The 15,777-nt window shown below is 40.3% G+C and overlaps 1 protein-coding gene across 2 annotated transcripts in view; it reads right to left on the reverse strand.

Annotated features, from left to right (window-relative positions):
• Positions 1-15,777, reverse strand: part of LOC126236104 (pre-mRNA-splicing regulator WTAP) — a 40,065-nt gene that overhangs the window by 9,380 nt on the left and 14,908 nt on the right. For both annotated transcript variants that reach the window (XM_049945172.1, XM_049945173.1), the window contains 3 exons: positions 15,150-15,274; positions 4,352-4,530; positions 1,856-2,010 (listed from right to left, as the gene is read on the reverse strand). In XM_049945172.1, the coding sequence (XP_049801129.1) occupies positions 1,856-2,010; positions 4,352-4,530; positions 15,150-15,274 (459 nt within the window). The remainder of the gene's footprint in view (positions 1-1,855; positions 2,011-4,351; positions 4,531-15,149; positions 15,275-15,777) is intronic.

Raw genomic sequence — 15,777 nt, forward strand, 5'->3', positions numbered from 1 at the left:
CTTGTGTCTTCATTTTGATCTCATGGTTTTGTCAGTAAACCATTTACACTTGGAAATGGAAGATCAAGATCACATCAACAATGACTTTATTAGGTATGGAACAGCATCTTGGTTTAAAGAGAAATGGAACAGGAATCAATGTGGTCTTGCAAATTAACCATACCAGCACGTGCCTGCTAAATTTAAGAAACAATGGAAAACCTAAATCTGGATAGATGCATGGAATTTGTACGGCAGTCTAGCATCTTTAAAAAATAAGACATCTCAATTAGTACATAGTGTATTGCAACAATAAACATTTTTTTATTCTAAATCAAGAGGAACTTACCCACAGATAATGTAGAAGAGAAGTTTTAACTATCTATGTGGGTGCATATGGAGGACAGATGTATTTCCAAGGATGTGTTTGCTGCTAGTAAATACTTAGGGGAAGAGTGCTGTTCTCAGTTATACCGGGTGATCAAAAAGTCAGCATAAATTTGAAAATTGATTAACTCATGGAATAATGCAGATAGAGAGGTAAAAATTGACACACATGCTTGGAATGACATGGGGTTTTATTAGAACCAAAAAGATACAAACGTTCAAAAAACGTCTGACAAATGGCGCTTCATCTGATCAGAATAGCAATAATTAAGCATAACAAAGTAAGACAAAGCAAAGATGATGATCTTTACAGGAAATGCTCAATATGTCCACCAACATTTCTCAACAATAGCTGTAGTCGAGGAATAATGTTGTGAACAGCACTGTAAAGCATGTCCGGAGTTATGGTGAGTGGCGTCGGATGTTGTCTTTCAGCATCCCTAGAGATGTCAGTCGATCACGATACACTTGCGACTTCAGGTAACCCCAAAGCCAATAATGGCACGGACTGAGGTCTGGGGACCTCGGAGGCCAAGCACGACGAAAGTGGCGGCTGAGCACACGATCATCGCCAAACGACGTGCGCAAGAGATCTTTCGTGCGTCTAGCAATACTTTTTTTTTTGTTCTAATAAAACCCCATGTCATTCCAAGCATGTGTGTCAATTTTTACCTCTCTATCTACATTATTCAGTGGCTTATTAAGTTTTCAAATTTATACTGACTTTCTGATCACCCGGTATATTTGAATCCCAAATCTACTGAAATTCATATGCTCAACATTCTTCTGAATGTAAAAAAAAAAATCACTAATTCTCAGCACAATTCTAGTTGTGTAAAAAACTTCAGCATATTGACTCATTTCTCCAGAAATATTAAGTCCTGCAAGGTATGCAGGAGAACTTCTAACAAGTTTGAAAGTTAGGAGAGATACTAGTGGAAGTAAAGCTGTGAAGGTGGGTTGAGTTGCACTTTGATAGCTCTGTTGGACGGTATTTGTCCATGAAAGGCAGAGATCCCACACATTCAAGTCCTGGAGCAGCACACAGTTTCAATATGTCAGGAAGTTGCAACATGTTGATGTCTGAGATATAGAAAGAAAGCAGGCTTTTGTCGACCCTTAGTTTTAAATTTTTTGACGCTGAAAGGGGTGCTTCAAAACCAGAAACTGTTTTCCTCTGTGTGTGTGTGTGTGTGTGTGTGTGTGTGTGTGTGTGTGTGGGCGCGCGCGCACATGCGCACATTGTGGAATGGGTGTATTTTGTGTTTTAAACTTCTCTGTTCGCAAGAAGTATATGGGTGTCAAACAACACTTTAACAGGGTGTAGTAATGAATTTTCATATCAAATGTAAGTAATGTCTAAATGAGTGGCTTTTCTTTATTGAAAGAACTTATACTAATTACACATACCACCACCACCACAAACTATATTAATGTTATAAGAAACATTCTGCTGTCAATTTCATTTCAGGAAATTAAAAATACTTACCAGACTGGGATTTTTTCACTTCTTCACTAAAGCTTTTTTGCAGTGCTAAATCTCCCTCAAGTTTTGCAAGTCTGCCACTAGAAATCATACGTCCCAGTTCTTCATTCTCTTGATAAAGAAGCCTGCATTTGGCCATTAGCCTTTTACCAGTATTGCTAGAACCAATAATATAAATAATTAACTCAAAAAACTGGTTCAAAAGTATGGTATACATTGTTATAGACTAAATTTTAAAACTTTCCCTTATGCACTCTGGTCATTAGTACATGTTTGATCACACATACAGATAGTTCACAAACAAGATATGAGATATAGGTATTAAACAATGTCATATATGAGTCCAAGACAGTTGTAATAAGTTTCAAAGGAAAGCGGATGGATTTGCTGGACTGGACAGTCCAAAATGGTGACTTGAACCCCCATCAAACAGCTTCAAAACAAATTAAAGCACAAACGGGTTGTCACATCAATTTCACTGAGAATCTAGCAACTATTTATAAAGTTTCAGGGTGAATGGAAATAAATTCCTCCACAACTTCCCTTGAAATTTGAACCATCTAACACCAGCAAAAGAAGAACCTGCCTGGAATACACAGGGCAAAGTGAAATGAATGAATGTAAAATGTTCTGCAGACTGTGTATGTTGTGATCTATTCATTATCGTAAGTATCTCCTGTTGTCAATAATTCTATGGGGACTCTAACATGTAGTGAATTAAATACATTTTATGACTACAGGAATCTACACAGAAGTGCCATAAAACTGGCACAGGCAAGAACTTTCAAATACAGAGAGATGTGAACAGGCAGAATACGGTGATGTAGTTGGCAACACCTATGTAGGACAATAAGTGTCTGGCACAGTTGTTAGACTGGTTACTGCTTCTACAACGGCAAGTTACCAAGATTTAAGTGAGTCTGAACTTGGTGTTATAGTTGGCACATGGGCTATGGGAGATAGCATCTTCGAGGTAGTCATGAAGGGGGATTTATACAGTATAACCATTTCACAAGTGCACCGTGAATATCGGGAATCTGGCGAAACATCAAATCTCCGACATCGCAGTGGCTGGAAAAAGATCCTGCAAGAATGGGACCAATGACGACTAAAGACAATTGTTTAATGTGACAGAAGTGCAACCCTTCCACAAATTGCAATGCTGAGACACCAACAAGTGTCAGCATGCAAACCATTCAACGAAACATCATCGATATGGGCTTTTGGAACCGAAGGGCCATTCGGTATCCTGATGACTACACAACACAAAGCTTTACGCTTCACCGGGGCCTGTCAACACTAACATTGGACTGTTGATGACTGAAAACATGTTGCCTGGTCAGATGAGTCATTTCAAATCGAATCGAGCGGATGGACGTGTATGGGTATGGAGGAGGAGGACATTAGTGTTTAACGTCCCATCGACAACGAGGTCATTAGAGACGGAGCGCAAGCTCGGGTGAGGGAAGGATGGGGAAGGAAATCGGCCGTGCCCTTTCAAAGGAACCATCCCGGCATTTGCCTGAAGCGATTTAGGGAAATCACGGAAAACCTAAATCAGGATGGCCGGAGACGGGATTGAACCACCGTCCCCCCGAATGCGAGTCCAGTGTGCTAACCACTGCGCCATCTCGCTCGGTATATGGGTATGGAGACAACCTCATGAATCCAGGGACCCGTCATGTCAGCAGGGTACTGTTCAAGCTGGTGCAGGCTCTGTAATTATCTGGGGCATGTGCAGTTGGAGTGATATGGCACCTCTGATATGTCTAGATATGACTGACAGGTGACACACATGTAAGCATCCTGTATGATCATATGCATCCATTCATGTCAATTGTGCATTCCGATCGACTAGGGCAATTTCAGCAGGACAATGCTACACCCCACACTTCCAGAACTGCTACAGAGTGGCTCCTGGAACACTCTTCTGAGTTTAAACTTTTCCATTAGGCACCAAACTCCCCAGACGTGAACATTATTGAGCACATTTGGGATGCCTTGCAATGTGCTGTTTAGAAGAGATCTCCACCCCTTGTAATCTTATGGATTGATGGACAACCCTGCAGGACTCATGGTATCAATTCCCTCTAGCACTACTTCAGACATTAGTCTAGTACATGCCACATCATGCACTTCCGCATGCCCACAGGGGTCCTACACAATATTAGGCAGGTGTACCAGTTTCTTTGGCTCTTTAATGTAAATTACATGTGGGATGATTATGGAGCAAGAAGTCAATGTATTTTAAATTATTTGAGCTCAGTGATTTTCTGTCATTTACTAATCAAGCTGAGAGACGTTTATAAATGATGATGGCAACTATCTTTAATATTCTGAAAAAAATTCAACAATTTCATTTTGTTCAAGATATTGGATATTTTATTAATATTTATATGTAGCAGAAAATGTAATTATATTGAACATATCTGGAAAGTAATACACTACAAAGGTCTAATAAAGAGTTTTTGTATAGAGTATGTCTGTAACAAAGCTGACCTGTCTGGTGTGAACTTCCAAGCACTGAGCTCATTCTGTGTCTCTTCCAAGCGTGCCCTTGTGGACAGCAGTTCCTGGCGCAGCCGCTGAAGTAGCAGATTCACTGAAGGATCAAGAAGTGCAGTGCGCAGAGCTGTTGCTCCTGGAGCTTGGGCAGCTTTCAGCTCCGCAATCTGATTCTGGAAGATGATTATTATTATTTAAACTGATGGTATAATTATCATGCACTTGTAAAAATGAGAATGCTCATTGATTTGTATAGTTTTTTCTTGCTAAGCATGAATACACTAAACAATTTCTGAGACATACTCAAAGTTTTTACTAATTAAAAAGCAAAGCAGACAGGTCTTCAAGAACCTTACAGTTGCTTATGCGATTTTCTTGAACATATTGTTTTAAGCAAAATCAAGTGGACTGGCTTGTACTTATTATAGATGATACTTCAATATCATTAAAAAATATTTAGACATTTTAAATCAGCTGTCTGAAATAAAAAAAGGTATGCAGTGTTATATCATCAGAATGGAACCTCAGTTCCATTCCTTAGTGGCAATAAGATTAGTTACAATTTCTAAGTTTTGTCAAAATCCTAAAGAAATCAATTATTTCACAAGTTATGATTACAACCATTAATAAAATAAAAATTTGTGACTTTGTTTACAATCTCTACAGCTTAAATTTATGGTTTACTTCAGTATGAGGAATTCTACAGATTCTTTACATATATAAGTATCAACTAATGAGCCATTTGTGTGCACATCCACTCCAGTTACATAGCTAGCAGAAATTTACACAATGTCAAATGTTGACAACTTTACTTATTCTGTTATACTCGATTAATTAGGTCTCATGGTGTAGCAACAGGATGCTCTCCTGGCTGCAAATTCAATCGTAAAATCACAGTGTTACATGTGAGTACGGCAATATGGCCAATTGCATGGCATCAGAATAGAGGAGGGTAGTTGTTTTGATGCGCAGCCTGAGTGGCTGGACCCTGCAGATACAGTCAACATAGGAATTGGGAGAATGTATCTTAAGATATGATTGATTCAGTACCATTGGAAACTGACTGAGTATTAACTTCTGGTTGAACCCGAACAGAAGTCTACACAAAAGAGTCAGTGATCCTTGTTAAGACAAATGGGATTCTAACTAGTGTAGCAGGACAAAACTGCCTATTTCAGCATCATTTTTGGGAGTTTGTTACCAAACTACCAGGTATTGTGGAACAGTGGACTCTGAGTACTTTTTTTTTTTGGGGAGGAGAGGGGAGTAATACAAAGTCTGACTTTATCCAAGGACCAATAAATGGTTTGAGGTTAGGTGATTGCAATCTTGTGATCAAATTATTGAAACCCACTACTGGACATGGGCTGCAACGTAAGCAGGTAAACTACAGGTGGTATGGACCCCATCACGGATGTGCGCCATTTCAGAATAAAGTACCACTATGGATTCATAAGGTAATTGGGACAAAATTGGTAGTGACACCATCTGGATGCCCAATACAGAGATGACTTAAAGAAATTACTGAGATAGTATTTTGAGGTCTTTGAGAAGAGACCAGGCTTCTGCAATAATTTTTTGTGGCTAAAATCATGTTGTATGTATGTTTGGTTGGTTGGTTTGGGGAAGGAGACCAGACAGCGAGGTCATCGGTCTCATCGGATTAGGAAAGGATGGGAAAGGAAGTCGGCCGTGCCCTTTGAAAGGAACCATCCCGGCATTTGCCTGGAGCGATTTAGGGAAATCACGGAAAACCTAAATCAGGATGGCCGGACGCGGGATTGAACCGTCGTCCTCCCGAATGCGAGTCCAGTGTCTAACCACTGCGCCACCTCGCTCGGTGTATGTATGTTTGTGTATGTATTCATACTGCTTTTATTTAGTTACGTTTAGACTGTGTTTCTAAGTGTTTTTTTTTTTCCATATTCACTATTGTGATATTTATTTTGGTGCAAGTTTCACCTCATACATTACATTAGTTTTTAATACAATATTACAGAAATTGTACTAGAACCTGCAGCCACAGAAGTTGTTACCTGAATGTTAACACATTACCTCTCATCCTATCCCAATTTCTAGATAGTGTTTCCCACATACTCCTTTCCTGGAGCTGTTTAAAAGCTATTAGGTGCTCTAGGAAGAGTGATGCTTATGTGCTTATACCGCTTATGACGCTCTTTAATGGCCTCAGTGATTCCCAGCGACCAACCAAGGTACTCACTTTCGTCGTGGGCACCCTAAAGAACAAGGGATCCTGTTTTCCACCGCAGAAACGATCGTCCTAGTGACCTGCTCAACTACCACACTGATGGTACAGTGTGGGGGAGATTCAACATTCAACAGTGACAGCAGAGGTGAAAGCATCCCAGTCTGCCTTGCTTAAAGCTCATCTTGGTAGACGACAGAGGGAATGGCCCTTGAGGAGTGACAGGAAGATGGGAAAGTGGTCACTACCACACAAGTCGTCTTGGGCTCTCCAGTGGACAGATAGGAGAAATCCTGGGCTGTAGAGGGATAAATCAATGGCCGACTAAGTGCCATGAGCTACACTGAAATAGGTGGGGGCCCCAGCATTTAAGAGGCAGAGGTCAAGTTGAGACAGGAAAGTTTCGACGTCTCTACCTCTGCCAGTAAGCAAGGTGCCACCCCACAAGGGGTTATGGGCATTAAAATCTCCCAATGTAGGAAAGGTTCAGGGAGTTGATGAACCAGTGCAGCCAATGCGTTCAGGGGTACTGCACCATCTGGAGGAAGTTATACATTGCAGACACTTATTTCCTGCATTGCCCTTACCGTGACAGCCACAGCTTCAAGAGGGGTTTGAAGGGGCACAGGTTCACTGCATACGGAGTTCAGGACATAGGCACAAACTCCACCTGACACTGTTATAGTCGCTACAGTTCTTGTAATATCCCCTACAGCTGTGGAGGGCAGGGTTCCGCATTGTCGGAAACCAGGTTTCCTGGAGGGCAATGCAGAAAGAAGGTGTAAAGTTTAACAGTTGCCATGGCTCAGCCAGTTGGTGGAAAAAACTGCAGCAATTCCACTAGAGGATGACGTTATCGTGAGGCTGGAAAGGCATGAAGCATGCAAGGCAGCAGGTTATGCCTCAGGGTCACCTGCTGCCACCGACTGAGTATTTGTATCCATTTCTACTGTGGACGAGGCATCAGTGAGATCCAGGTCCTCAGGGAATGCTAAGATCTCCACCTCATCCTCAGGTGCAGAACTGGTAGGGAGTGGTATGTTGGGGCCACCGAAGGGTCCTTTTTCTTAGCAGACTTCTTTGTTTGTTTGCCCTCTCACTTTAGGGGATTGCTTAAGGCGTAGCGCCGTATACCGATCCTGCCTTGGAGGCGGTTAAGTGGGAGATGTGTCTCAGAGCTGGATAGTGACAGATGGTGATGCGAGACTGGACGCGCATGTAGTTTATGTATCAGCCGATAGAGGGCGGTATTGGATAGGGTATGCATAAACAAAACTTCAGAATATTAGATAATTACATCAGTAAAAAGTGCAGTTGTTAGGTTTACTATTTTGCGATTGGTTATTGATGAAAAGCACGGACTGGCACGTGAGAATGTTGTTTTGATATTGGCTGCTGAATAAACTGACCAATGGTAAAGCAATATTCTTCACGCACCTTTCTCTGCTGGTAGAGAAGACTTAGAGTATTCTAGAGAGGAGTCGGAGCCTAGCCATGAAACAGTTCGGACGTGTGTAGTAGTAGTAGTAGTAGTAGTAGTAGTAGTAGTAGTAGTAGTTCCGATGGAAATGATAAGTTGCCAGATCTAGCAGTGTTTCATGCATTAAAAGTGTTGTAAAGTGAGAGCGTAATTATTCCAATGGGTTGTAGGAATTTCGGAATTTTTAAGTGAATTTTGTGACGAGAAAAAACAAATTCCGTGTGGCGTATTGAGCAGGTCGGTGGCTAAAAACTGACTGCATTATGTACCAACAGACTTAATATTTGTCGAGCATTCTCAATCACAAACAATCCGTATTTTTGTAGCTATTACGTTTTCGGGAAATGCAACACCATAAATTTGCTAATGTGAGTGAAAGGGATTGTGAGTGACTGTGTTAAGACTAGCAAGGGCTTGGCAGTGATACTTGTTCACCTAAGTTTCAGAATATATTAATTAAGGACAAAATTTCCAACCTTTCATTTCATGTGAAAACTTTCTACCGAAACAATAGGTTAGCGACTTTAATTGCAGCCTGGTTCATGTCGAAGTACAGTAGGTTTCGCTCGGCTTCCCTACTGATGATCTGCTGAGACAATGTTCACAGGTAGGTGCAGATTCATCATAAAGGGACAGAGGGAACCGTGCTGCCGCACGTGGTGCATCGGCTGGGAAACACTAAAGCCGTAGTATTTTTAATCTGCAGTCGAGAGAAAGATTTTGATGGACCGAACAGTGAATGTTAGCAAAAGAATTTAGTGAACCGGTACTACCAGAAGTTTGAACGGAACCCGTTTTGAGTTGCTGGAGCTGCAAGAAAGAAGATGATCCGCAACGGCTGCAGTAGTGACAGGAGCGCAGTGGAGCAGCAGATGGCATCTTAGCGGTGGCGGCGAGCAGTACAACGGGGCAGTGTGGCCAGCCTACACACGAGTGGGGGCCCGGAAACTGTTACGGCAGCCGCAGGGGATCGTACTCACTGTTTCAACACGCCGAGGCTGCAGCATTCGGCAAAAGATCAGTCAACTTTGTTACATCTGGTGTGTGTGTGTGTGTGTGTGTGTGTGTGTGTGTGTGTGTGTGTGTGTGTGTGTGCTGAAAGACTGAGAAACACGACAAGTGATAAAGATTTTGTGAATACGGTGAACAGGGTGTATACGTGGCCGAGGAAAAAAATTCCCAGATTTCCTGGTTAAAAATACACTTTCTCCCGGATGAAAATACACTTTTATGTGTTAAGTAACAGTATACCTTTCCTCTGAACTGTAAAACTTATTAATCCTTTCAATGGTTGTGGTTTTATACACCCACATAGAATTTCCCAGTACTTTGGAAAACGAAACTCAGGGGAAAAAACACGTTTTGGAAAGATGTCTGATGTGCAGCAACATGTACATTGCATATTTTCGTATTACGAAAGTATAAATACGAATTCCATCAAACACCGCATGTTACTTTCCGAAGGATTGAAATCGAGATAGCGATGCGCTTTTGTAAGCCAGTCATAGCTCATGTCAAGCCATCTCGCCAGCCGATGACAGCGGATATTCAGAGCATAGGACACGTGATGTAGTCAGCCAATAGCGACATCACTGTTAAGCAGTGCGAACACACAAATAGGAAAACATAATGGTTTAAATTAATATACATAGCGTTGCTACAAGAAAAGAAAAGCTTTCACATATAATGTTGGATTAATAAGCTGCAAGAGAAGCTAAGCTTTAACACATAAAGTTGATCTTTTTTGCGTGTGTTATACTTTAAGATACATCACACAAATATGCCAGTAAAATTTTTAACAACGACATAAATGTCCGATCTTCTGGGCTCGAAAATATTCTAAATGGTCATCCTCAAAGATTTGATTTTTGAATGAGAGTCAGAAATTGACTTTACTTGAAAATAACGCTTTTCAAACAATAATTCAGAAAATATTCACGCGACCTGTTAGAAATAGATTTGTTTCAGCAGTTGCACCAGATGACAGGCGTCGCTGCGCTTGTGCAACTACGATGACGCAGGAAACCCGTACGTTCATGTGGAATCTTACATTATGTCATAAAAGAAACAAGTTATTAGCGGCTACTCCAAGAGTATGGGAATTTTGTGAACGATATTAAAAGGTAATTCGGCTTACATATTAAAAGGTAATTTGGCTTAAAGTGCCCATTCCTATGTCCATATTCAGATGTAAATTTTCTTGGAGTACCAGTACTGTATTATCTCATGTTTGGTTCTTTATTATGGCATAATGCCATACGTGCTAGAAGATGAAAACGTGAACTTGAAATGCAGCGAACAGTTGAAACTAGCCAATAGTGTGGAATTAAACACTTCGTTTCAAATAAATTGACCGCCTCAGCAGAAAAGATTAATAAAAGTCAAATTTCTTTAAAGACACTTCTTTGTTCTGCAAGGCGATTAATGGTTGACTGTCAGAAAGGTGGAAACATATTTTAGCCTTCCGTAATTATGTGAATGAATTTTAATTCACCTGATAGCTGCCGGCCACAGAAATCTGTTTTGTTTTCATTTGACGTGAGAGCAATAAACGAAGAGGAAACAACAAAATCAATAAACGTAAACACGGGTTACGTGGAGACTACCCCCTCCCCACTACAACTCAGGCTGCTGTGTGTATCACGTCCGGATCTACGATATTTCCGAACCGGGACAATATTAGATAGTGGCGCTCCCCCTCCCTCGAGCGTTTGAGGCAGGGCGCGGAAAATTTAAAAAATCTTCATTTTGTAGCGCACATCTTTCTGAAGAGTCTGATACATGAAACATATATGTTTGAGGGAACTTAAGGCATGTCATTTGGTCTTAAGTGTGCCAAAGTGCAGTGCCACGCCTCTTCACACAGCATTCTTCCATCACACGTCTCTGTATTTCGCTCTGTGGAATTCAAACGTGTAATATTTTGTAATGGAAGCCATCAAACTATATTCAGGCCAGTGCAAATTAAAATGTCCTGTGGTGCCTCTCCTGCCCCAGTCGGCCGGTTTGACATCTACATCTACTTCCATACTCCGCAAGCGACCTGACGGTGTGTGGCAGAGGGTACTTTGAGTATATCGGTTCTCCCTTCTATTCCAGTCTCGTATTGTTCGTGGAAAGAAAGATTGTCGGTATGCCTCTGTGTGGGCTCTAATCTCTCTGATTTTATTCTCATGGACTCATCGCGAGATATACATAGAAGGGAGCAATATACTGCTCGACTCCTCGGTGAAGGTATGTTCTCGAAACTTCAACAAAAGCCCGTACTGAGCTACTGAGCGTCTCTCTTGCAGAGTCTTCAACTGGAGTTTATCTATCATCTCCGTAATGCTTTCGCGATTACTAAATGATCCTGTACTGAAGCGCTCTGCTCTCTGTTGGATCTTCTCTATCTCTTCTGTCAACCCTATCTGGTATGGATCCCACACTGGTGAGCAGTATTCAAGCAGTGAGCGAACAAATATACTGTAACCTACTTCCTTTGTTTTCGGACTGCATTTCCTTAGGATTCTTCCAATGAATCTCAGTCTGGCATCTGCTTTACCGACGATTAATTTTATATGGTCATTCCATTTGAAATCACTCCCAATGCCTACTCCCAGATAATTTATGGAATTAACTGCTTCCACTTGCTGACCTGCTATATTGTAGCTAAATATGGCTCTGAGCACTATGGGATTTAACAGCTGAGGTCATCAGTCCCCTAGACTTATAACTACTTAAATAACTAACCTAAGGACATCTCACACATCCATGCCCGAGGCAGGATTTGAACCTGCGACCGTAGCGGTCGCGCGGTTCCAGACTAAGGCGCCTAGAACCGCTCGGCCACACCGGCTAGCCTGTCGTTAAATAATAAAGGATCTTTCTTTCTATGTATTCGCAGCACATTCACTTGTCTACATTGAGATTCACTTGTCTACATTGAGATTCAATTGTCATTCCCTGCACCATGCGACAATTCGTTGCAGATCCTCCTGCCCTCTTAAAATAATAAACTCGCAATTAATACTGGATGGGATTATTTGTAACTGGAAGAACAAGAATTCTTTAGAAAATTTGCACTCTTTATTGCCTATTAGCTAATAACTTGCTGTTTTGTGTGACATAAAATTAAATATAGGATACATAAAACCAGTAAAGACAGGAGACAAGCAAGACAGTACCCATTTCTTCAATTCTTAAGTCCTAGCATTTTTCTCTCTCTAATCTTGCTACAACTTTACATGGCGTGCTTTCCTTTCTTGGAAAGAATCTATTACCTCATCAAAGTTCGTCAACGTTTTGCTACAGGAAAAAATGAAATAACATTGTTTAATACTAGAAAAGCTGTTAATACAAATATTACCCAAGACTGGTGTGGCTTCTTGAACTGATTACGTGTATTTTGTCACTGTCTGCTAGATAAAACGAAATAGGCCTGCCTAATATTCCAGCAATTGTTACACACACCAAATAAACGAGACTGTTTTGGCACAAATGGTCATTCACGAAGTACCAATATTAAATGCCTATTAGGCCTACTACAAGCAAAAAGTTATGTTAGGAAATAGTTTCACATTTCATTCATACTCTGTAGCTTCTGAAGCATGAGATCGAAAAGTAGTAGTACGGAATTTTTATATAAATTTGGAATCGTCATATTCTTCCGTAACTTGGGGGAGTCCCTGTTTCTTCTCCTTCCTCATTCTAACAAACAATCTTGTCATCACTAATTCTGTAACTATTCCTGCCAGTGTCAAAATTTATTCTCTGGTTAACTTTACAAACCTTGCCACAACCACCGGTTTAGTTATCCCGCATTTATTTTCCAGTTAGGCGTTATTACGTGTTCGTACAACGCGTTTTCCACGCTACCTCCAGAATAGAACTTTAGCGGCTGCTAGCCGGAGACTGTATAACTGGCCCTTAGTAGTGTAGCGGTCTGGCCAAAAATTTTCTGTCAAAATTTCATTTTCTTGGATCACTGAGAACACAATATGTAATCTTTGTTGCCTGTGATTCCTGTTGGTAGTTTATTTCCACTCTGGTTGTCTGAAACTATGAAATTCTCTAGTAATTATAACAACGCTGATCATTTGCAAACCCAGTCAACCACATAAACAGCGATTATCATTCACCCTTACGTTTGAACGAAATTGCATTGCAATGTCAAAGAAGTCGACAGTGTGTATTGCACGTAGACCCGTCCCCTTTTGTTTGCAGGAAAGTTTATTTCTAGATGCGATGGGGATTCCCCTGGCACAGACATCACATACACTATGCACGCATTCAATAATCAACTTACGATTCATTCATAAATAAACATAGAATTTGATAAAAAATGTTCAAAAACCAACAGAGATGTGTTCAAAATCATATGCGTAATCGATAGACCAACGTGCGCTGGATGCTAGGTGCTTTGTGAAACAAGGTCTTTTTACTCAATACTATGATAATATGAATTTGCACCCCCCACCAAAACTTCCGCCTGGGGTAAATACCCCGGTTTGCCCCTGGCCCCTAGTTCTGTGCCTGTTGGGCATACGTGAATCTGGCAGCTTAGGCGCACCAGTAAAATTTTTTCGGATAGCATCTGGCTGCTTGCTGCTATTGCTTATACAGCTAACTGCCACACTTCTGTAGCCTGAAGCGGGAGAAGGTACTACTCATACACGACTCGACTGCATATGCGCATAAGCTCGCTCGCAACCGCTCAAACGAATCTAATGTAAACAGTTGTGACATCACGTTCGTCGGAGGCAATCTGTTGTTATGAAACATTGCACAGTCTTCCTAAAGCCTTTGACACATTTTGCTGTTGGCAGACGCTTGTATGAGCACTGTGTTTTGTTCTTGTATATGGTGCATTTCCTTTGCAACTTAAGTTTTACTTTTTTTTCTCTCGTTTGTGTTTTATTGCTGCAGTATTATTCTGCAGTAGCGAGAGACAGTAATATTCTTTGTTAGAGTATTCGTTCTTACCAGTTAAAGTTACATTTGACACCAAATTTGGTATAGTTCTAGTGGAACAATGATGCCAAAAATGGAACTTGGAAGTATGCAGGAAATGTTTGCAGCTTTAATGGGCTCTATACAAGGAAAAACTAATTTGGCTGAAAAAATTAATAGTAAACTTGAAAAACTTAACAGTGGTTTTACTGAAAAAATTAGTAAACTTAATGGTGGGTTTAAAGAAAAACTTGAAAAGCAGACTGCTGTTTTAAAAGAAATGTGGGAAAATGAATTGAAGTCATTAGAAAATAAAGTAGATGACAAAATTTCTCGAGTTGAGAATAACTGCAAAAGATCTGTCAGCATTGTAAAAGGTGAATTAACAGATGCTTTGAAAAGAGTTGCTGTTAGAAACAAACAAAGAGTAGATGAAATTAAGAATGTATACAAAAGGTACAGGTTAAAATTAGCAGCTGTAGAACCTGTATGTGAAATTGTTCACAAAGTGTTAGCCAGTAAAATCAGTTCTGAATCTGCCAAATGTATGAATGAAGTAAAAACTGTGTCTGAATGAGTGGATGAGTCTGATAAAAATGTTCTTCAGCTAACTAACCAAGTAGAAGATGTGGAAAGTAGGTTGGATGAGCACGATAGTAGACTATGCCAAGTTGAAAATAACCTCAAACATGGAATTAACAGTAGTGGGTGTAGTTTTGTGGTAGAATCATCTGAAATTTCATATGTCACTATCAGACAGGGAAGGAAGTCAGCCATGTCCTTTTCAAAGGCACCATCCTGGCATTTGCCTGAAGCAATATAGTGAAACCAGGGAAAACCTAAATCAGGATGGCTGGACGTGGGTTTAAACCGCCATTCTTGTGAATGCGAGTCCAGTCTACTATCCACTGCATCACCTTGATTGGTCCACAACTGGGATTGCATCCAGTTGTCACTGAAAGATACTTATGACTTTGATGTACCATGCTTCCTCTACATAAATTATGAAGATACATACTTCTTAAATAGGATGACTCGGCAGTTAACAAAGTTGCAAAATATAGTACTAGAACAATGTACACAATATAATTTACCAATAGCTGCCAGTTGTATTTAACACATAGTTTGGAAGAAACCATCAGTATAGTACAACCTGTTATTTTCAAATAACTTACAGCATATTCCTGCATTTCCTGTTCCTTGGTGGCAAGTCGCCGCACCAAAACTTTCTCCCTGTGCGAGGATTCAATATGTTGCTGTCTTATACGATCCTCCGATTCTCGCAGATTATTCAATTCAGCTGAAACCAAAAATTGGAAATTCTTATTCAGTCATGAGAAATACATCACACTACATTATAGCTTATCTTACAATAACTGAACATTTTTTTTATTTTCTCTCTTCCTCTCCAACCACAAAACAGATTCTGACAACAACTTTACTGAGCATTATCCAATGAATGTTTTTCTGTCTTTGTGCTTTTGCTGCTATATCTTTCCTTTTTATATTGTAAAATACACTTTGTAGTGAACAGAAAATAACAATGCTATTACTCTTTGCAATGTAAAGGCACATTCAGTACAGTCATAAATAAGTATTAAATAAATTTCATAACTTGAATGCGTTTAAAGATGAAATGCATTTCATGGTTCCTACATTCCTTGTCATTTATTCATGGATTTAGCACTTGCTTCCTACTTTGTAATACCTTCATACCTTCCTACATCCTACACATCATATTACCTAAATGAGGAACCCATATTTTTCAACTCTTGTTCCTATAATTAACAAGAGAACCAGACT

Source organism: Schistocerca nitens, chromosome 2 (assembly GCF_023898315.1).
Source record: "Schistocerca nitens isolate TAMUIC-IGC-003100 chromosome 2, iqSchNite1.1, whole genome shotgun sequence".
Lineage (NCBI taxonomy): Eukaryota > Metazoa > Arthropoda > Insecta > Orthoptera > Acrididae > Schistocerca > Schistocerca nitens.